Source organism: Branchiostoma floridae, unplaced genomic scaffold, assembly GCF_000003815.2.
Source record: "Branchiostoma floridae strain S238N-H82 unplaced genomic scaffold, Bfl_VNyyK Sc7u5tJ_377, whole genome shotgun sequence".
Classification (NCBI taxonomy): Eukaryota; Metazoa; Chordata; class Leptocardii; order Amphioxiformes; family Branchiostomatidae; genus Branchiostoma; species Branchiostoma floridae.
The window spans coordinates 480170-504320 of NW_023365820.1; the positions used below are offsets into that span (position 1 = coordinate 480170).

Below are 24151 nucleotides of genomic sequence, written 5' to 3' on the forward strand. Positions count from 1 at the left end.
TGCCGTGTGGCTTTTGGAAGACAGTATATTTATCCAAATTTTATACTATACCTGAATCCCAGTTGTGTAACTATCTGCACTTTCGTATATTATATTATACAGGTTCAAAATTTGCACGTTCGTATTCAAGAAATTTTGTAGTTAGAAGTATACACATTATGAGGTCAAAACGTTACATGTAAGCGAAAATTGTTGCTGCAACTTTGCACATTTTTGGCCAATCTTTCCTTACAGTCACACTGACCACAATCAAGGTAGGGTATTGTGGGTAAAATACAAACAAAAAATGGCCGCACCCGGAATGTCCAGTGACCTTTTCTTCCCCTAATTCATAGAAACATTTTCCTGTTAGAAACATCAAAGGTACAACAAAATTTTCTGAAATAAAATTTGTCAATGACATGCAAATCTTACATACATGTACATACACAAGGCAAAGATACATATCAACCATATGAAGTACAGAAATCAGTTATTGATAATCATCTTTTACATTTATAATGTGCATTATGGTGGAATTTGTCATTGTATATGTTACATTTCATGCTCATGAAAGACATATCAGTGCCAGTTGGCTGAGAAAGTCATGCTGAAGTGTAGAAAATATTCGTCAGACAAAAGCCCTTTTATACCTATATTCAAGCTTGGGTTTTCCCATAACTATCTATCTAATGAGTAAAAAAAAACACATTAGAAAATTTCATTTGAAAAATCTATATCAGCCAGAGGTGGCAGCTCAAAGCTGCCAAATAAAGGCAGGAATGTAGATTCATTTTCATTGATTGTGGCATTCAGCATTCAGAAACATGCGTCCACCCCTGAGGTGTAGCCAAAAAATTAATGACCATAGGCAGCCAAGATTAAATTGTACCTGTACTCGTGCAATAAAGACTGAAGCAGATGCTTTATAAAATGGAAGCTCTTTGGAAGCCCTTACTGTATTCATTACCCGTGAAAGATGTTAGCTTTGCTTACTTGATTGTCAAAGTTATTTCTACATATATCTCATGTGATAATCTTTATACAATGAACTATTTTTTATGTAATTAGTACAACCAACGCTATGCTAACATACAATTCATAGTAACAGTAGCCTTTTTGGAAGAAAGACTTTTCATTCGAACAAATGTCTTATTCGTTTCACAACCTCCTTTTAAATCTTCTGTAGACGTTTCGGTGCCTATCTGTAGCCTTCATCAGTACGAAAAGGAAACAAATACTATCGTTGCACTCTGAACTTATCCTATTGCATTGCACCGATGGGTGACAGAGAATCGCTGAAATGTTTACGGAAGAATTAAAAGAATGTTGTGAAACGAAGAAGACATTGTTCGATTGATCTACCAACCTGATGAAACTATTTACAGAAGACTTTTCATTGTAAACTGGAGGACTAAATAGCTGTTCAGTTTGCTGTGCTTGTTGGTGGTTTCTCTGTCTGTTGATAAGGTGGAGGGGGGGCCTGAGGGGTGCCGGTTGTGGGGAGGGGGGCTCTGTCCCCACCGGTTCTGTCTTGAGCTGCGGAGAGACTGCTGGCAGACCTCTTGATCTGACGAGCCCTGCGATGAAGTAAACAAACATTTTCACATGCGTTATCTGGATTCTTATTATTGCATTGTATTATACAATAGTCTCCAAGAGTGTGCCTTTTGTGTTAAATGGATCAAAGCTCAAAACAAGTATGGACTCTACCAACAAAGATATGCTTTTGTTTGAATCTCCATTAAAAGAGATACATCACCCAGCCACCCCCCCCCCCCCCCCCTTTGTTCCAATTTAAAATTGTTGGAACATTTGGGCGTAATGTGTAAATAGCGGTGTCCCAATTAAGGGGTGTCAGAATATATATTAGGATGTTTTAACATAGGGGCATCAACAAAGGGTGTCAAAGCTTATTTAGGGATGTAGGAACATTTGGATGTAGGAACATAGACACATCAGAACTTAGGGGTGTCGGAAAATGCGGTGCAGAAATATAGGGCCATCAGAACATAGGTCTGTCCCATTTACGGGCATGAGCTTGCAATAAAGATTATTACTATGATCAATGGCAATTGTTGAATATCTATAGACACAGTAGCCCTAACACTTAAGATAGGGGTGTCATATTGTAAGCATGTTGGAACACAGAAGTGTCAGAACATACAATGTAAGGGTATCACAATTTTCAGCACCAAGGACAGACTAGTACAAGGAGCTGTAAAGTATAAAGCATTCTTTATACAAAGAATGTCAGATTTCACTTTGCTTTGTGAAATATGGGGATTTTGGATCCACTCTTAAGGTTTCACCAAAAAAACTACCTCAACAGCGTTTTTAGCACCACGGACAGTACCTATATAGCATATGTAAGCATTGTGAAAGTACTTCCAGAACACTGTTACCTGTCATCTTGCCTGCCCCCTTCCTCTGTGAGAAGGTGCTCCTGAGAGGTGTAGGGTGGGGGTGGGGGGAGTGATTCCCCAGGGCTGGGGAGCGTACACCCGTACTGTGCCGTGGGCCTGACGTTGTTGGAGCTGTACGGTGGGAGTGAGGTGTCCGGAGGGTTGGGACCTACATGGATGCTGGGTTGGATGGTGCCGTCTGGAGCCAGGGTGAAACTGATCATGGTCATGTCTGAAAAGGGTTCAAGAAGAGATTTAGATAAGGAATCCGACATTTGTGAGTAAATGCAGAATATTTCACGTCTGGAGCCAGGGTGAAACTGATCATGGTCATGTCTGAAAAGGGTTCACACAAGAAGAGATTTAGATAAGGAATCTAACATTTGTGAGCAAATGCAGAATACTTCCAATCTTTTCTGATGTGTACCTTTTCGTTCAAGCAAATAATGAGCAACTTCTTACATCAAACATATGCAAACCATGCAAGAATAATGATACATGACAAAACAGCTTATATTAGTCAGTAAATGTTGAACAAAATTATGGCTTTTCCAAATTTGAAGAATTGTTTGAAAAATCTTAGTTTCCCCTTTATCCAAAATTCTTATCTTTTAGCCTTTTCTTACCATTAATTTACATAAAAAGTAAGATCACCTCTTTTGAATTCCTTATCTAGCTAGCTTGAAGTGAATACCTAAATTACTTAATCCTAGAAAACCTACCAGTGACAAAATGTTATTGTTTACATGGGGATGGTCTATTGAGATGGTTTCAGAAATCCTGTGTACTTTGTGCAGCTTGATTTTGCACAGCTTCAGAAATACCAAATACTGTAATGCTAAAATGCTAAAAAGTTGCTGTATATGTCATTCACACGAAGGTTTTGTTCCCGAGACCGATTTCACTTTTGAGGCCAATTTCGCATAAAAAGTCCCTTAAGATAATTGTCCAATAGGCTATTTCACTGAAAGTCCCGAGAACCGCTGTATGCAATTGATATTGCCTTAACAGTCAATTACTGTAACGTATTGGATAACAGATCGATCCTTAGTCCCGGCGGATTTACACCCGTGTCAATCTATCGGTGTGAATAAAAGATGACAAGATGTGATGCCGATGAAGGTTAGACATCTAGGTTATAATATTCGCCAAAAAATAGTTACTTCAGCAACTGGATATGGTTTTGGAAACGGTCAGACGTTTCAACTACTATCCAGGCGTTTTCGTCAGTGACACTGAAGATATCTTGTTGGATAGGGTTTTTATATCCTAGCTGTGAATTTTTGTGCAAAAGAGATCTACATGTACTTGAGGAACAGGTTTATCCTAACTATGAATTAAGATGTAAAAGTGGGTGAAAGACATTTTTGAAGGTTCAAAAGCTACAAAGGTAAGACCAGTTACGACTACTGGATAATAGTTGAAACGTATGACCATTCCCAGTATCATGCCCATTTGCTTGAGTAACTATTTTTGGCAACAAGATGTGTTGCTCACCTGCGATGGACTCCCACTCCCTCTGCTGGTGCTCGTGGGCCTCCCGGGCCTCCCTCCGAGCGCTCACGCAGCATCCGATGGCACAGATGACCAACAGGACTCCCAACACTGGAAAACAACCATTATGTTAAAGCAGGATTACAACATTCAGCACTCTAAGACAATTGTGACCACTTGGAAATATAGAATACAACGCGGTGTATTCCGTATCACCTGGGGCACCAGCCCGACCGCGGGATAGATCGCCCAAAGGCCGGAGGGTGATCCGACCCACAGGTGGTTTATGTCATTCTATTTATGTCATATCCACCTAAGAAAACACATATTTCGATGCGAAATGCACCAAAAATTGATAAGATGTTGTGTGCTTGAACAAAAGAATGTAACAACAGCAATTCTAACGTCCGAATCCGGTATTCGAATTTTCAGCCGTGCCATATTCGGCCCGTTCGAAATAGTTCGATTTACTCGAAGGAAGCCTGTGTGATAAAACTTAGAACCTGCGTGATACGGAAAGTTATCACACGGTCCGGAACACCCGTATCGAACGTTTTCACGTCACAGGTATGATATAAGCCAAGTTACAACAGGTAATACAACACCTCAGCTTACGACATGATATACTAACACCTAACCCTAGGAAACGGTATTAAAACAGATATCCGTTACCTCACCTATGTATTTTTTACATCAACAGTTATACAATCATTCAAATTACAACATTTACAACATGATGTACTGTAATAACACCAGGGCATTAAGTGTTAGTTACAGCAGGATTGCTACCCTTCATATTACAACATTCAGCACTATTCAAACAAACAACACTGGGAAGCAAAGTTACAACAGGTATGCAACCCTTTGGTTTACAACGCAGTGTCTTATAGTACTGGGAGACAATTCTAAAACAGCTAAACACTCGAAATTACAATGCAATACACTACATGCAAAATACAGCCCAGAAATTGGAAATGATGTTACAACACTAGAATACAACACAGACTTCAGATTACAGTATAATGTACTGCGAAACCAGCACCGAGAAACCCTGGATAGCATGTTACAACACTTAGTATACAACTTCAAGTCACAACTTTTATCACTGTCATACACCAACACTAGTAAACAATATACAGCATACAACACTGAGGAAACAACATGTATACATACAACCCTTAAGGATACAAGCTAACAAACTATATGATGATACAACACCGTGAAAACTGTGCAATTTGCTAATGTTACAACCTAATGTAAGGTACAACAGTACACAAAACACTTGAAAATAACATGTATACAACCCTTCAAACAATCACACTGGAAAAACATCATGTATTGATACAACCAATAACAACACCCAACCCTAGAAAAACATTATAATACAATCCTTTAGATTACAACACCAAACACTAGTAAAACAAATTGTATATATACAGCCCTTTAAACAACAACACTCAACACTGGAACCATAAAGCCCCATTAAATTTCAACACCAAACGTTGGTAAAACTTGTATATGATATCATACAACCCTTCAAACAACAACACCCAACACTGGAAAAAACAAACATCTAACAAGCACCAATTAAAATTGCAACATCTAATACTAGAAAAACAACATGTGTACATACAACCCTTCAAATTACAACACCAACGACTGTTAAAAAACATGTATACATATAGATAGATATTTACAACACCCAAAAGTAGTCTGGGAAACATAATATACAACCCATCAAATTACAACACCCAACACTGGGAAACAACATATATACAACCCATCAAATTACAACACCCAACACTGGGAAACAACATATATACAACCCATCAAATTACAACACCCAACACTGGGAAACAACATATATACAACCTTCAAATTACAACACCCAACTCTGGGAAACCAACATATATACAACCCCTCAAATTACAACACCCAACACTGGGAAAGCAACATGTAAACCCTTCAGATTACAACACCAAATACTGGGAAAACTATATATATATATATATACAACCCATCAAATTACAACACCCAACATTGGGAAACAACATATATACAACCCTTCAAATTACAACACCCAACACTGGGAAACAACATATATACAACCCATGAAATTACAACACCCAACACTGGGAAACCAACATATATACAACCCATGAAATTACAACACCCAACACTTGGAAACAACATATATACAACCCTTCAGATTTAAACAACCAAGTCTGGGAAAACCAACATATATACAACTCCTCAAATTACAACACCCAACACTGGGAAAGCAACATGTAAACCCTTCAGATTACAACACCAAATACTGGGAAAACTATATATATATATACACAACCCATCAAATTACAACACCCAACATTGGGAAACAACATATATACAACCCATCAAATTACAACACCCAACATTGGGAAACAACATATATACAACCCTTCAGATTACAACACCCAACACTGGGAAACCAACATATATACAACCCATCAAATTACAACACCCAACACTGGGAAACAACATATACACAACCCATCAAATTACAACACCCAACACTGGGAAACAACATACATACAACCCTTCAAATTACAACACCCAACTCTGGGAAACCAACATATATACAACCCATCAAATTACAACACCCAACACTGGGAAACAACATACAAACAACCCTTCAAATTACAACACCCAACACTTGGAAACAACATATATACAACCCTTCAAATTACAACACCCATAATAATACGTACACAACCCATCTATTTACAGCACCCAACACTGGGAAACAACATGTCCACACACACACCTTCAAATAACAACGCCCAATATTGGGAAAACAACAGCCCTTTACAATTACAACACCCAAGACTAGTCTAAGAAAACAACATACACATTACGCTTCAAATTACAACAATTGGAAAAACAACAGATCGATATACAACCATTACAACTACGACACTCAACACTAGGAAAAAACATGTTAACATACAACCCTTTACTGAAAAACATGTTAACATACAACCCTTTACTTTATAACACCCAAAACCAACAAAAAAAGCAACATATATATACATACAATCCTTTAAAATTACAACACCCAAGATAGGAAAACATGTATACATACAACACTTGAAATTACAACACCCATGACCGGGAAACAACAAACAACCCTTCAAATCACGACCTTCATCATTACGATACACCCAACACTTAGAAAGTAACATATGACTATAAATAGAAGGCTTTATATTACAAGCTAAGAGTTTTAAAATCCCCTCTTAGATCCCCATGACGTTTTATAGATATGGTGTCGTCGAACTCAATAAAAACTTCAGCTCAAAAACCTCACATTTATCATAACAGAATGTGGCATTCTACAATCACATTAACAATTTATTACAGCGGAAACATAATCTTATCATCACGAAATATAGGTCAACATTTATTTGATACATAGAATAAAGCGTCAAATACGTAAATGGCTATTGAACCTACTCAATATTCAACGTATATTACTATTCTAAAAACGAATGCGAACCTACAGCGTACTATGCCCCAAAGCTGACCCTGTTTTGCATATTGATATCAAACATGACAGTTGACAACATTGGACGGTTACTTGCTTTATATTACCACCGATATCATACTCATAATTTTGTATCGATCCCATATGCCACGAAATAAATCGTCAATTTCTTTCACTTACCTATGAAATACGAATAAGCCCACATCTCTTGTATACGTATGAGTGTTAAGTGTTACGAAATAGTATGAGGTTAATGCTATATTTAGAACACGGTGTTATATTACATTCGATGATCTCCTTGTGGTATCACATATCAGCTATAGTAACTAGATATATATAAACGGTAAGTGAGAATGTTGGAACTCACCCAAAAGACTGGGCCCCACATGTCGAAAGGCCACTTTCAGATTGGTACCGTACCCAAGGCTCGTTTGGAGCACGCCGACCAACCCTAAAAACATGCCTAAAAATAGCATGCAGATCCCGCAGACAAGCTTAGCGTGCCCCGGTCCTTGCTGGACGTGGCCGTTACGAATCATGTTGTTGTTGTTACACCTGAACGTTTGAATAGCGTCTAATGTATTAACTACTGCACTGGTGAGCTAAGAGGGGGTACTGGATCCGAAATGCCTCCACTGGGGGCCCCGGTAGGCATCGATGTTCCCGGAACAATAGACATTCCCTGGAAAATAGAAAATAAAACAACGTTATTCTTAGAACATGACACCAGTAAATACCCACACCCAATTCCCGCAAATTCTAATTCCAAGAAAATAGACTGTAAATATGAAGGAAACATACATCAAAATTTAACGTAACAAAACGTGAATATAAAATTCACACAGGTTATCTGCAATACCACACCATTGCAGCAAGCCGTCAGAAACAATGAGTTATACAACCTATGCAAGAAACGATACCTTGTAAGAAATTGATGCACATCGGAGATGATGTTGTGGTATGTACCATGCATCCAAGCTATTCACAGTGTTTGAAGTTTACCGACCCATGGTTCACGGTGCCACCATTCCGCACGCGTTCTAATAAAACCCATAGATTATGCAAATGAGGGGGTAATAACTTGCTTGCCTCTAGCAGAACGTGACCTGAACAAAACGAATTCCAGTACAGCTACACTATGTTAACATACGCGTAGGGCATGCTACACTCGTGCCGTAAAGGTGGTATATATCTTACTGCTCTTGGGGCACCGATGCGGCACTGCGGGGTTCGAAAGATTACTCAACGAATGTCAGAGATAAAGGACGAATTTTACGTACAGCTACATTATGTTAATGTACGCGTAGGGCATGCTACACTCGTACCGTAAAGGTGGTATCTCACTGCGTTTGGGGCACCGGTGCGGCACTGCGGGGTTCGAAAGATTACTCAACGAATTTCAGAGATAAAGGACGAATTTTACGTAGAGCTACACTATGTTAATGTACGCGTAGGGCATGCTACACTCATATCGTAAAGGTGGTATCTCACTGCACTTGGGGCACCGGTGCGACTGCGGGGTTCAAAAGATCACTCAACGAATTTCAGAGATAAGGAACAAAGTTTCTTACGTTTTGTGTATTTCTGCTGTCTTCTTAGTCATAATTTTATGTATTACGCAGTACTTAAGTTCAAATAACGAATCCCGCAGTGCCGCACCGGTGTCTCAAGTGCACTGAGATACCACCTTTTGGCATCACTACTATGCATGCCATAATATAACACATTGGTGCTCATCATTCGAAAAGAAACCCTGAAATTAAGACTAAATCTTTGAATTCCACAGAGTTTGCTGTGGTCAATGATGCTAGTAAATGAACATCTAGCTTTCATGATTAAAAAATAAATGGACAAGCCGCTAGGGGGCCCAGGAATTTAACCATTTCCAGGTCTCATTAAGGACTAATGATACACTAAATATCTACACAATCCAGAGAATCCACCGAGGCCTTCTTGAGTTATCCTTTTAACAGACACCACTTTACAAAAAACAAACAGGCAAAATAATATTATCTTCTTCGGAAGTAAAGTAAAATATGGAATAATGGGAAAATATGGAACATATATTCGAAGTATTGTTAGTTTGTTTACGTATACATCGAAGTCGTTTTTCTGCAGACAATAAAGAAAGATGGAAATTTGAAAACTAAATACAAAAACAAATGTTGGAAAGATAACCAGCGTTAACTTATGGATTTAGTTTTGAATACGATTAAGATTAAATTATCAACAATTTTAAGACTTTAAATGTAGTTGTATGGATTCTAAGATTAACTTTGTACGTAAATGTCTCAGGAGCAAAATATCATACTCTGAGATCATTGAGAAATGAGAAGTGAAAATTTGAATATCGAAAATTCAGAAACAAATGACCAAGTCTTGATTCTTAAGTAACATCTACATCAAAACAATATTCACACAAAATTCAATTTTTTTCACTAGATTTGCGCACAAAAAAAGAAGAGAAAAATTACGAAATATGAAATATACAAGGTTACTTTGAAAATACATGAAATCGCATTCTAATGGCCTAATCTTCAATACTTCATTTGCTGAAGGACCGGCTCAATGCTTTTTAGTAAATTGCCTTTGGTTGGAACTCACGTAGGCAGTTTATCACACACGGCTGATGTATTGATGTCCGATACACAAAAATCAAGCGAGTAAGAAAATATGTCGGACGAGGAACTCCTATACGTCTTTTACATATCGGGGCACGACTCAAAACTTTGCCTAAAAATAAAAATAAAAGTGCTAATGTTGAAAAAGGAAAGTGCTAACTAACTGCTAAGTACAATTTCTAATCATATCCAACTATCAATAGTATGATTCAATTGATAATCAAGGTTTGTACAAAAATAAAAAGCCTTCAGATGTTATTGCACATCGAATCTTAAGAATGATACTTCGTGTTCTTGATTACATATATGTACATGCAGGCAAGTCATACTTTACACACACGCACACACACATACTTTGAACAAACTTGTATCTGTCATAAACTTGCACATGCCACACATGTTCCTATTTTTACCACTTAGTAGATGATTAATAGCTGTAGACCCCTCTCTCTAACCCCCTCTCTCTCTTTCTCTCGCTCTCAGCTAGGCTTCGTAAACGAATGCCAACTAGTGTCCTATACCTACAAAGATACAAAATATCATGCAATCCAACCAGAGGTTCTTTAAGTTTGATGACTACAAATACTGGGAAATACTAGCATACAAACACACAAACACACAAAGAGAGAGACAAACTCACACACATGGAGAAAGAGAGAGAGAGTCTAGACAGTACCTCCATTTTTAAAGGAGGTAAAAAGAATCCACCAAGAAACATGCTTGTAACTACGTACTTTGTTTTGTAATTGTAAGATAATGTTCCAATTTTCCACCACATGTCGCATGACTGGACTGGCCTACCAAGTAACTTTGTATTCATGGTTATATTTCCCCCGACACGTTAACGTGTAAGGTATATTCCCTTAGGCCATGTTGATTTGATCATATGGATGGCATCTTCTAGAAGCTCCGAAACTGATGCGAACGTACGAATGAAAAATAAACAAAAAGTAGCATTCATCGTTACATTTAAGTATACAAGAAGGTTATACCATAGCCAAACACATGTATGGAATACCGGACGATTCTTCATTTTTGTTCTTTCACATCTTCTTCTTTGACCTTGGAATTGACGTTAATTTTCTATGACGTTGGCATGTGCTTTCATACTGTAATCTATATATTTTTAACGATTATAGAAATTAGCTAATGATTTGCATAATAAAAATATAACACACTATCTAAGGTATTTATGTAGTGTATTACCAAAAGGCACCACGATCCGCCGACCCCTTGCCGAGTTATTGGAAGTCGAAACAAAAAGGCTGAGTGCAGTTTTAAGCAAACGTTCACAACGTATTCCACGTGGCAAGAACTATCTACAAGAATCACGACTGTATGTAGCACTCACAGAAAATCTAACCTCAAACTTTGAACCTCTGTTGCAGTACAGTAACTCGTAGACGGAAGCCCATTATCAAACTTAACGTTGATTTTTGAATTATCATCTATCCACCGAAGATTATGTATAACCGTCAAAGCACACCTTTTTTTTTTACCAAGATCGCCACTCACCTACCAAATATCATGCTGATCCATCAACAGCTTATCGAGTAATGTTGTATGCCGCCAAACGCACGCACAAACAAAGCACGCTGCAGTACCAACTGAAAATGTAAGGTAGAGTATTTTCAATTTGATATTAGTTTACACAACTGCTACTTACCTACCAAATAGCACGAAGATCCACAAACAGCTTCTTGGGTTATGCTGTTCACCACTTATATACCCACAACACTCCAGGAACAACTAAAAACATATTCTTCATGGTCAAAGTTGGTGACATGGTGACACCTGTACTGCAGCTCCCAACACAATTTTTAAAAACATGGTATCCTGGGTCATCTAGCTTTGAGTACATCAAACCTCATAGTCTGTGCATTAATGTATGTATGGATCAGACATTATAAGAGTTTCAGAGTACGTATACAAAACAAGACAATCGCACTGTTTTTTGTCCGCCACTGTGCTGAATTTCATTATTGTCACTTCTTCATACGACCATAACATAATGATGCATATCATATTTGAGACTCGTAACAAAACGTTTAAGTTATGTCCACATTGCATGTAGTTACTAGCGCCCCTAGCGGAATGGATAGGGACTGACGTCACTTGTAGAAGCTATGAAGACAGCGCAACAAAATGTAACAAAGCCATTAAAACGCGGGTTGCATAAAACCTAAAACATTTCTGATTACATCAAAAATCATCTCCTCGTCGCATTTTGTCATCGAACATACCGCGCGATGATGCTATGTAGCAGGTACATAATTGGCTGACCTTTGACACTTTAAAAGTGACAGGTGCACTTCCGGGAAAAACAGCAGACAACAAGCTTCCAAAATACTGGAGTAAAAATCGCTAAAACTTTGCTCCTGACGACATCTTATCCAAACTAAGAAGTTAAGGACGTCCATAAGTCACCAAGACACTTCAGGTACTTTGAAATTCTGTCTAGTTTTTACGTTTAAGTTGCACGAAAGGCGAAATTCCGATACTGTCACTTCGATTTGTTTGCAGATCGGGTAGTTACGATGTTATCATACGTGTTCAATTTTTAATGCATTACATATGGCGATCTCGTGACAATCTCAATGTTTAACGATTTTAGTGTTTAAGAGCTGCAGATAGACCTCAAAATCACAGGAATCTATGAAAATGACAATTGACAATTTGTTGAAAAAATATGCCCCCTCCCACCTTTTTTAAAGATCATAATGTTTTAACGTTACGTGTTCAATGCGATCTCGTGACATTCACAAATTCAAACGATTTTTAGTGTTTAAGAGCTGCAGATAGCTGTGCTCAAAATCACAGGAATGTATGAAAATGACAACTTTAAATGCCCCTTTCTCCGGTAACATAGGATGTTAAATGTTATGATTTATGTTATGACATGTTCATACACTGTATTGCATACCCAGGAAACAGCCTCATAGCGTAACACAAGTATGTACTTTAAAATACAGATTACATTTTCCGCTGAAGTTGTATGAACCCTTATGATATATAGTTAATGCAATTTGTTTGCACTTCGGGTTGAAGATGTTTACGTACATGTTCAACATATCACTATTGTCATGATCTCGTGACATTCCTGATGTTTAACGATTTTATGGATTAACAGCTGCCAAAACCACAGTAATCTATAAAAGTGACAACTGACATTGTAAATTTAAATTCTCCCCTCCTTAACCAATAGTACATTAAGCATTATGTAATGTGTTATGATTTGTTTGTATTTTATACCCAGAAAGCCACCTTATGGTGTAACACACCAGGTTTGTACCAAACAGTTGTGACAAGTTCACACAACATGCATATCCAAACTGATTGATTTGATCTACTCACCAGGTACTGGTAGCTAGCCTGGAAAAACTCTTTTTGATAGTTCTTCATGCTCCTTATACATGTATATATATGAGTGCTACGTGTCAGTGCCCTGAAAACATTTCACACTAAAACTCAATATGTTTGATTTTGCATTTTGATCCCTGGACCTTGGTGTAAAAAGTTCAAATTCCTGGTGGTTGTTGTTGTTTATGAACCATTAGGGATTAAAACCAATGTACATTGTTAGGGATGTGATCTGACCTGGAGGTAAAGCTAGTATGTATCCAACTTACATCATTTATATCAGTAGTGTGCTATACCCCTGGCATGGTGTTGTGTTGGCATTATATGTAAGGGTGCGTTCAGCCAAGGACCTAGAGGTCCTTCTTTCATATCTCTTAGCAATTGCCACTCCTCGGATGTTGTGCCCTTACTAGTAATTAGGAAAGGCACTTTACACGACTTTCCTGACTACACTCAGGTTTAAAAGTGCCCCGGTACAAGCTTTGGTTAAGGCCAGGACCCTTGATAGGTCATTCAATGGAGGTCCTGTGTTTTAAGGAAAGCTACACCTTGAGCATGTTGAAGAACCCACCACACTCATCTTTAGTGTAGAGTTACCTTCCTGGTCAACAGGTTTGAATGGATCAAATAAAAAGTGAACGGATATCCAGCTGGTACTGTTCAACTTACAAACCTGGCATGTAACTTGTAAGGTCATGAGGTAGTATACTGGGTATGCAATGCAAACAAACAAATAAACCCTGCAGTTAGTGGGTCAATTTGTCAATCTAATTTGACGTAGGTAGGCATTATTTATTACGCAGGTTGTATCATCAAAGAACAAACCGTTTCATTACAGCTTGAAGCAATATAATTGATTCAGCACCCAAAAGAATCGAACTTCCCCAATTATTTTTGTTTGTGCAATTTGTGAAAACATGGCTTGTTGATTTTCAAGATTACACAGCTGCAGTCATGTAGCATTTGAATGGCCTGTTGGTAGCCAGTTCAGTCCCAATTCCCTGGTACTTTGGGGCCTAGCAATAGCCTTGCCCAATCATTTTACCCCTCTTCTCAGGCCCCTTTAAAAAACATTTAGGAAATGATTCAACAGTGTTTGAAATACTTTTCGTCGACAGGTTGCCCAGTGGGCCAAATGCAAGGTTGTCCAATATGCATGAACATTCCAGGTTGCCAGTATGAGTTGAGCAAACCTTTATTTACTGTCTGACATTCTAAAAAGGTAGTCACCTGTCTTGTCTCCATTTCAAATTTTGATCTTTATTGTTTTTGACCTTGACACAGAATTGACGTTGAGTTATGCATATTGATTTTGCTTTGACATACCAAATTTCATGTGTGGCACTGAATGTCCACTTTTGTATCCTGACTAAATTTTATTATAACATAATGAATCTATGTCTCGTTTAGAACTATATACGATGGGCCGTCTTGGATTCCAGTGGAAATCTACTAACTTCAATAAGTTTTAAAGAGTCTACTCAGTCGTCTTGAAAAGAAATATCATCATGATAATAATAATAAAAATTGGATGAATCTTTCTTCAAATGTGGTGCATTTCAATGAATAGAGCATAATTATGAAATAAATATACATGATACAGTAAATACCTTGTGTTTAAAAAGGGTATAAACATGTTTGTACTGTTTGCATAATTTTGTTGATACAACATGATATAGATCCTTCTTACATGTGGTTATTTTGTACTAAGCTATTGTGTTTGTGTGCTGACTACTTCAGCAGTGGTTCAATTCAGGGTTCACATTAAAGTATTCTGTACAAGGCAGTTTTCCAATCAGTATTCCGAGTGCCGGAATCACTGTGCACGAGACATGAATGGCTGTTTGCAGAGGATGTTGCAATTAGGGGTTGTTACTCGTACAAAACGTTTTTCTCGTTTGAGCAGCCTGAAAAAAACAGACCTGAAAAATCAGCGGACCCGATTTTTGGCTGATTAGACAATGAACATGATTACTGGCAGACATTCACATTTCTTAGGGCTTGCCGGCCCAAGAAAATGATGTCATTGAACAAGTTGAACTTAGTTTCTATAGTCAAACTCGGTCTAAGTTAACAGAAGCATTTATAGTGTTGTTTACATGATAGGATTTTAGAATGACAATAGAAGTCAGATACTCCATTAAACAGATTTCTTTGTAGTAAAATGAAATATTGTATTACCCATTCACAATTTTACAGAATGATCTCTGGACCATACCTGTACCTAAATTATCTGTTCTGGTACCCACCTCTAGTGCCTACATGTAATGCTAAGTCTCCTTTATCTGCAGGGTAACATATATATCTGTTGTTTGTAAAAAAAAAAACAGGAACTGTTGTGAATTATCAAGTGGAAGAGGTAAATTTAAACTGTAATGTTTTTTGAAATAATCCAATTTCAAGCAACTTTCCAGCAGCTTGATATCCCGAGATAAACCTTGTTGAAAAAAACAGATATAGGTTTCCCCACACGGATAAAGGTGAACTAGCATTAAGTGCTTCAGGTGGTGGTATTAGCCCCCTTAATTATGGCCTTGTGCAAACACTGATTTCTGCCGCCTGGTTATCAAGTGAAATCCCGTCTGTGAAGCCATTATGATAGTAAATACGACAGCCAAGCGGGAACCTAACACCTAGGCTTACGTGTACGTAAAGTGCTCTTTAAAGGGCAAACAAGGCAAACATCAAAACTGACAGCCGTATGCACAGTTTTTATCTTAACTCTTAAGTTGCTGGTGTTTCTGACCAAAAAGTAGTCTCAGTGCTGGGGTTTCTAGACCCTCTTGAAATAGGGGGTACTACTTTTATTTCACTAGTATATTTTTGTATCTTTCCTTTCAGTAAACCCTTTAAAGCTATACATCAAAAGAAAGCTATGAATATCTACTTTCTAAAAGTCTATTATAAATGTTGGTTACTGTAAGGAATAATAAACATTTCTTTGCAACTGTATTGCTGGGTTCCAAACTGGCTGCTGTGTTCACTGTGACAATTCCCAGACAGAATTAAACGTACCACCAGTGGCGACAGGAATCAAGAACTGGATGTATGACTTGTTTGGTTCAATAATATGAGAAGGATGTTTATTTTGAACAAGCATACCGGTATACTTAATTGTATGTTCATTGAATATTATCCTTTTTATATTAGATAAAATATTAGATATAATGATTTTCTTATTTTAGTTGTTTGATTTTTTATTTTCATATTCATATTTATTGGTAGCACATTAAAAAGTACATGTGTTCAGTGTTAACAGTCTTTCCAAATGTGCCATAATATACATAATTTTATATAGATCTGAGGCTTCAATCTATGTACAGCAATTGCAATACACATATAATGCTGTAATGCTAGTTCAACTTAATCCGTAGGTTTTTAAAAAAATGGGCATTTAGAGTTTCAGGTCAACGACATGGGTTTCAAATGTCAACATTTTCAAGATACAGTATTACAATGTGAAACTACATGTACAACATGTATACCTTCCTTCAACTTCACAATCCCCAAATACCCTTTTATATACAAATTGTACAACGGATAAAGGTTACCCTACGGATAAAGGAGAACCAACATTATAGACATTCCAGCAAATTGCCACTTTGCTGTTATTCTCATTCCCCCTCCCTGCTAAATTTGTATATAAAAGACTACTCTGTTCACCCCTCTCCATGATTATCAAATGTACCATCCCTAAACCTATTGATCCATCCCCACAGGGCTTAATGAAGCTCCATAAATCTGAAATCAGGTCACATCTCCAGCTGACCAATCCCGATCCCCATCTCATCTAGGCTGCATCCACCAATGAGGAGGCTGGAGACAGATGGATTTGAGCTGGTTATCCTCCCTTCTGTCTTTTGATTGACAGTCAAGGTGAATGTAGGAAGAGGCGTCCGGCTGCAATATGGTTCTCGAGTCTCTTGTGGCCGGTTTGCTAAACACCTATCTGGGAAAATACATCGAGGACTTGGATACCACCAATCTTGGAATCAGTCTTTTCGGAGGTAAGAAACAACTCTTATAATATACCATGCTATCACAGAAAAACTGTTGTATTTCGTGTTTGGAAAATGGAATCACATCATTCACAACACCATGTCACGGAACATCACTAAAATGTGTCATGGGACATGTGTTGCTTACTGAAATTGGTCTCGTTAATTTTTAATCCGTGATTTCTGTATGATTACTTTCGTGTTTACAGTGAGAGCAATTATTACATTCTGTCTATATAAAATGTATGCTTAAGTTACAGCGAAATTGTTCCAGTGAATTTTAATTGCTGCTATACTTTTGAATGAGATTTCTTTAATTGCTATAGGGAGGTGTTGCATGGTTTCTGAAATTTAGTCTAAATTTTCAATCCATGATTTTGGTATAATTGTTTTCCGTGTTAGCAATTATTACATTCAGGGATGTTAGAAATGTATGTTTACAGCAAAATTACTCCAGTGAATCTTAATTTCTGCTATAGATCTTTTTGCATGAATGAGATTTCTTTAATTGTTAGGGAGGTGCTTGAGTAAATACCCAGAGGTATGGATATGCAAATCAGTACCATGGACAGTACCTTGTACACTGAGTCAAATGTCAACCAGTCTTACAACGTAATCTAATTGACAATCACAAAGAATTCATTACTGTAAACAATATAATAATGTGATTTCAAACTGAATTCATTCTAAAAATCACACTCCTGCTACTACATGTATGAGAGATAATCAATAGTTTTTGATTTGATAATTGTATTTTTGAAAAGATTTCAAAATATACATACAACCTACATTTAGTCTTATTCTGATTCTGAATGTAGAACACATTCAATGTGTGCACAGTATACAAAGCTTAACTATGTGTGATATGCTTTATGAATAAAACATTAGCATTGTACCTGCATCCATTCAGCATTCTCTAATATTGCATGATACAATATTTGAAGTCTCTGTTTATTCACTGACAGGAAAACTCAAATTGGCCTGTTGGCTGCTTTCCAGAGGTATACTTTTGTAAGGGTCAAACAAAATATATAACAGAAGTACAGTTAACATCATTAAAATTCTATACACATTTTTTAGACATACGTGGTACAAAATACAATTGTTAACAGGTCATACATGTATGACAAGTAGATCAATGTCTTGGGTATCAGTTTCATGTTTTTGTCTTTTTTTTTTGTCTCAGGTTTTCAGAATTAATTGATGTTACAAAATTAGATAGACATAATGTGAAGTTAGGATGTACGGCATCCCCAAATTAATCACAAACAATTTATAGCATTGTTTGCATAACTTATGACCTTGCCCGCAATCTATTTACAGTTCTTATTTACTTGTAGTTGCAAGTGTATACAATAGAAATGAATCAGTAGAGTCAATTCCACATTACCAAGAGGGTATTTCTTGCCTTTTGTTCCAACATTTTGGAAATCTTTATAACATTCTAAATGTGATAAGTAACTGTTTAGAACTATTTATAACATCTGTTTGATGTTCTAAATATTTTCTATAGTATTCATACATGTTAGAAACATTTCTAACATCAAATTCATTATTAATAGTTTCTAAACTGTTCCAACATAGATTCATCATTTGTGATCACATGTTCGAACAGTGAAACAAAATGATGAAACTGGGTCAGTGGGCTGGGAAGAGGGCAATTCACACATTCCTGCCAAGTACAGGAAATTGTGTCTGTCTGCCACCCTCTCAAAAAAGAGTCCCCAGTGTCTACAAAAGAAAATCTAAAAATGCAAGGCCCAAACAAAAGGCCCAGCTTAGCACCTTCGTTTATGGGGATAATAAAAGTTTTTATAGAGGAAAAAAATGTTTGAACAATTTAGAACTTCAGTGACTGAAATATTCTTTTGCTTAGAATAGTTCAAACTTATTACAAATATTATTTCAAAACCCTCTCGGTGACTCGGAATCGACTCTAAACACATTACAGCTATACATCATGTCATGCTGACCCATTATCATAGTTATCAAGGACAATTAGTCATGGAGCCTTAATTATCCCTAATTAGCTAAGGCTGATTGCTCTCAGACAGACAGTAATAATTGGCATGTCTACACTATGCATTATAATATGAATTTACTAACCTTGAAATTCTCTAGGGCAACATCAATATAGCAATGGTTCATTGCAAATTCAATGTTTCCCCCAATTCATTACATTTTATACATAAAAAAAATTATTAAACTATCATAGAGATTTTTAACATTTATTTCAAATGCATTAGACTTAGCCTTAGGTTTGTCTTGGTTACAGATAGAGTTATTAATTTGACCAGGCAGACTATGAATCATGTAATTTTTTTTCATCTTTTTCACACCTGTTTGTATTGATTCAGAATTTTTTGCACTTTTCAACTAAAGATGCATTTTGGTGTCTGCCATGCTTTAATGTTTAGCATTCAGTATATATGCATCTGATTGGTTCAACCTTCTGCCAAACTAGGTGACTTTGAGAACATAATATGTCTTTATTTGTTTGTTCATCATTTCCTTCTATTGGTTCCTTTATTCATTCATTCTTTCATTCTCTCCTGAAACTTTTTTATTGCAAAATATTCTTATCTCACATTCCCTATTTCCCTTTGTCATACACAGAGAAAATAATTAGTTCAGGTTTGTCAAGTTGTAAACCTGCTGTACATTTTAAATGCTAGTTCACCTTTATCTGTGGGGTAACCTATATCCGTTGTTTTTAACATGATACTTAGAGATATCAAGTAGACGGATGGCGGTTTCAAACTATAAAATTTTGAACATGCTGCAAGTTGAAACCACCGCCCTTTGACTTGATATCCCGTTTCTTAATTCAACGGATATAGGTTACCCCACGGATAAAGGTGAACTAGCGTTACCATTTTTTATTTTTGTTTCCAAAACAGATAAGCTATGGATTTGCTTTGAACAGCTAAATGCTACTTTACCTTCATCCGTGGGGTGACCTATATCCGTAACCGATGAAAAAGTGTTTAGGGATATTGAGTTGGCGGACAATGCTTTAAATCTGCTTTGTTTTAAAACTTTTTTAAAAACATAATCATTATGACATTGTGGAAAATATTGCAGTTTGAAAACACCATCCATCAACTTGCATTGGTCCGTGAACTACATTTGTAGCATTTGTAGTACATTTCTGAGTTTGGATTCAAAATTTCCTCAGAGATTTCATGTTGTGGGACATTCTAATGTACCCTAACTTTTAGTACCTAGTACATGTTTTTTAAGATGTACATTTTTGTTTTCCTCTTTCAGGTGATGTTGAATTGAAAGACCTCCAACTCCGGCCAGAGGCTTTGGTAAGTTTTCCAGACAAACAAACAAACAAACAAACAAACATGCAAAAGTTTGATTGAAATTTCTTTCACATGCGCAACAGCAACACAGAATGAATTGTACATTAATTTTTGTTGTAACAGTTGTAATGGTCACATGTGAGGCTGTTACTGTATCAGGGCTCAAAATACTTTTTTCTGCATATCTGCACTGGTGCAGGTAACATTGAAAATTACACCAGACAAATTTTACCTGCACCACTCTGAATTTAGGAAGTATGGATCATGCTAAAATAGTTCAGGAACCATTGCTTAAGTTATTTTCTTCTATACTTTATAGGTGGTAACAGTCAATGCAGCTTATAACAATCCATAGACATCTACGTATACATCATAGGACATTTGTGTATAAAACCTAATACATGGACCAGTGCAGGTTAGGTGCAGGTAGACACCAGAAATACCTACACAGCTCCAATTTTACCAGCACTAACCTGCATATGCAGGTGGTATTTTGAGCTGTGTGTATGTACACTTTTCTAATTGTTTCTCACTATAGTATGAACTAGAGCTGCCTTTGGAGGTGAAGGCTGGATATGTAGGTAAGGAACAGCATAATATACATGAAACTTGAACATTGATTTATCAAATGAAAGTGTGTTGTACATAGTATTTCTAAGTAGGTTTTATTTTCTCAATGTTTTGGCTATAATCTGACGTACATATTTTAAATATTGAGAGTCATGTAATGTTATATGCAAAAAAACAGCTTTGAAAAATTAGTTTTTAGGAAGGTATATGCTATGTTACAGTATAGCTAACTGTGGTAACTGTATTTTCTTCAATTTGCTATTGCAGAGAAACTGTCAGTGGAGATTCCCTGGACCAGTCTCTATACCTCTCCTGTTAAAGCCAGTTTGGAGGGAGTGTATGTGGTAGCTGGGCCAGTGACAGACAGGTATGTATGGTATATAGCTGTCTGAAGTAACTGTTGTATTTTATATCATTTCATCATCATATTTCATATTATGCAAATCAAGAATTATTTGTCTAAGGTCATATGGATTTTGAGATTACTGATTCTGGTTGTGTGTACAAAGCTAATTAGTACTACATGTGATGCCAGTATACAATGTACCTTTATCCGTGGGGTAGCTTACATAAATTGTTTTTAGACTTTGTATTTAGGAATATCAAGACAATGGTTTTAAACTACTTCATTTGAAAATATTGAAACCACTGTCTCTAAACACCATGTTTAAAAATACAACAGAAAAGATGAGATGTACACTTAACCCCATGGATAAAGATGATGATTGTTAGTTCGATCCCCGGCCGAGTCATACCAAAGAACTTAAAAATGGTACACGCTGCTTTCTCTTCTTAGCACTCAGCAGAGTATTATTGGGAGTTAAACACACATCACTACCAGTGGACTAGCCCCCTGCTGTAGTGACTTGCACAAATGTGTGGCCCAAGGGCTAAAGAAATGGAGATGGGCACCACCCTTACGCAACTACACAGATATGTACGGGCAACTTTAACCTTTTTTTTTAGTGTTCTGCATTGTCTTCCTGTTTTGTTTTATACGGTTGTCATCATTCGTTTCAGGAAATATGATGCTAAGAAAGAAAAGAGGCTGCTGGATGCTGTCAAGAGGAAGAAGCTACAGGAGCTGGACACGCCCCAAAACAGCCCCGCCCAACCAGGTCATATATTTTTCTGCAAAAAAATTGTTTGAAATTTATAAATTATTCATAAATTTATATATTTACATATTATGTACATATATAAAGGTCTCATTGGTTTTGAGGTGTTACTAATTAGTCAGCTTAATGCACTGTGCCTGCATGATGGGTACGGTATTGGAGGGTAGAACTCATCCCTCTCCTTTCACTGCCTTTTACCTCTCTAACCGATTTAGGATTTAGTCAAGTACACATACAAATGTATCCATTTTACACCCAGATGGAGTGAGGAAAACTGTGTACAAGAACACAACATCCTGTCAGGAATGGAATGGAATGGAATCTATTACCTCAAGTGGGGCCGCGTAGCACAGTGGTAGTGTATTCGTCCCGTGACCGAGACGTCGCCGGTTCGAATCTGCCTGCCGTGTTGCCGGTCTTGTGCCCTTGGGAAAGGCACTTTACACGACTTTCCTCACTTTACTCAAGTGAAAAATGAGTCGTCCCTCGGATAGGACGTTAAATGGAGGTCCCGTGTATGGGGAGAGCCATACCCTATGCACGTTAAAGAACCCGCCAGATGTGCGAACATCCACCCGAGCGGATCAATCCATTCCGGTCAAAATAGGGGTAGGGAATCTCCCAAGCAGCCCTCGTAACCCCTGCTTTGCCTATTGGGTCAGTTAGTCCCCACTCATAGTGAGCAATTGGGCTGGTCTCCCTCTGTGAAAATTCAAGCGTCCGAAACTGCCCGGACGGCGTCTACAAGCGTCCAATGGCGTCCGAGCGCGTTTCAGACGTTCTAGACGCGTTCATTGCCGTCCGAAACGGCCGCGGACACATCGTGAGCGTCCGTGCCGTTCTGTCAGTTTTTATGGTGAACGCCTGAACGGCTGAAAGACCTTCCATTGCCGTCGGAGACGGCCACTGATGGGGCTATAAAATACTTAGTCACCCGACGCCGGTAGACGGCTGCGTCTTTTCTTATGATCCCCACGGGAAACATGACGTTTTAACTTCTGCACATGCGCCAATTTCAGCGGGTGAATTCGAATTTCAGACCGTTGAACACTCCGGCGGTTGCAGGACTTATGTTCAGAAGGTGACTATTTCTGTGGATTTCATGTCCGTTTGTTAAATTTTGCGCACTTTTGGACCAAAGACTTCACGTCTAGACGTAGCAGCTGATGTTTGTACGACATTGTGCTGAGGTTGGGTTTACGGCGATGACTGTATCCGTTATTTATACTAAAAAGAATGTACAAAAATTATTTGTCGTGCGCCGACAAGGGGGAAAAATTATACTACTTACTCGAAGCAGCAAACCTTGGACAGCAGAAATCACAGATGTGACAGACGTCAAAAGAAGCAGCGGTTCTTCCGTTAGCTGATTGTCGATACTTTGCAGGCGCCGGTAAGTGAATACTTCGCATTTTATTCTAATTTTTTGTACATTCATCTGTTGCAAAGTTTACCGACGACTTGTTGTTACGGGTGCCCTCCCCACATACGCGAAGAAATGATAAAATTTAGGATCTTGTTTTGATGCCACAAAATAAAAAGAATTATGAACACGTTGTAGAATACTTGTAAAAAATATCTGTTGTTTCTATTAAGAATGATAATGCTGTTAAAATGTAGATTTAGACAACAGATAATGAGATAGCACCTACCGATTTTGCCGGTGCCAATCAAAATCTTAGTCGGCTCTTCCAACTACTTGGGGTTAGGAACTTATGAAACGGAAGACTTTATTTCGCTACCTCGAAATAAAAAAAAAATGACTTATG

At 37.5% G+C, this 24151-nt stretch overlaps 2 protein-coding genes across 4 annotated transcripts in view; one reads left to right on the plus strand and one right to left on the minus strand.

Moving 5' to 3' along the window:
- Positions 1 to 1293: 1293 nt before the first annotated feature.
- On the minus strand, positions 1294 to 8569 carry LOC118408744 (WAS/WASL-interacting protein family member 1-like). 3 transcript variants are annotated; one of them, XM_035809602.1, is made up of 5 exons: positions 8411 to 8569; positions 7772 to 8086; positions 3882 to 3989; positions 2385 to 2616; positions 1294 to 1559 (listed from the first exon to the last, which is right to left on the minus strand). In XM_035809602.1, exons 2-5 carry the CDS (start codon positions 7941 to 7943, stop codon positions 1406 to 1408), a joined length of 666 nt encoding a protein of 221 aa, XP_035665495.1. In that variant the 5' UTR covers positions 7944 to 8086; positions 8411 to 8569; the 3' UTR covers positions 1294 to 1405. The 3 variants fall into 3 exon arrangements, with proteins under 3 accessions (XP_035665495.1, XP_035665497.1, XP_035665496.1); XM_035809604.1 differs by lacking the exons at positions 7772 to 8086; positions 8411 to 8569 and adding an exon at positions 7585 to 7701; XM_035809603.1 differs by lacking the exons at positions 7772 to 8086; positions 8411 to 8569 and adding an exon at positions 7003 to 7193.
- Positions 8570 to 12305: 3736 nt separating this feature from the next.
- LOC118408734 (vacuolar protein sorting-associated protein 13A-like) overlaps positions 12306 to 24151 on the plus strand; it is a 27632-nt gene continuing 15786 nt past the window's right edge. The window contains exons 1-6 of the mRNA XM_035809585.1: positions 12306 to 12465; positions 17105 to 17392; positions 20654 to 20697; positions 21233 to 21275; positions 21532 to 21631; positions 22285 to 22382. Coding sequence (XP_035665478.1) covers positions 17293 to 17392; positions 20654 to 20697; positions 21233 to 21275; positions 21532 to 21631; positions 22285 to 22382 — 385 coding nt within the window. The 5' untranslated portion in view covers positions 12306 to 12465; positions 17105 to 17292. The remainder of the gene's footprint in view (positions 12466 to 17104; positions 17393 to 20653; positions 20698 to 21232; positions 21276 to 21531; positions 21632 to 22284; positions 22383 to 24151) is intronic.

What these genes read in the sequence shown, in the direction of transcription:
- LOC118408744 (XM_035809602.1), bottom strand. Translation starts at nt 7,943, where the DNA reads ATGATTCGTAACGGCCACGTCCAGCAAGGACCGGGGCACGCTAAGCTT. An exon ending in TGTGGGGCCCAGTCTTTTGG is followed by an intron (nt 3,990 to 7,771) that starts GTGAGTTCCAAC and finishes GTTGTTTTCCAG; the next exon opens with TGTTGGGAGTCCTGTTGGTC. An exon ending in GGGGGCAGGCAAGATGACAG is followed by an intron (nt 1,560 to 2,384) that starts GTAACAGTGTTC and finishes ACTTCATCGCAG; the next exon opens with GGCTCGTCAGATCAAGAGGT.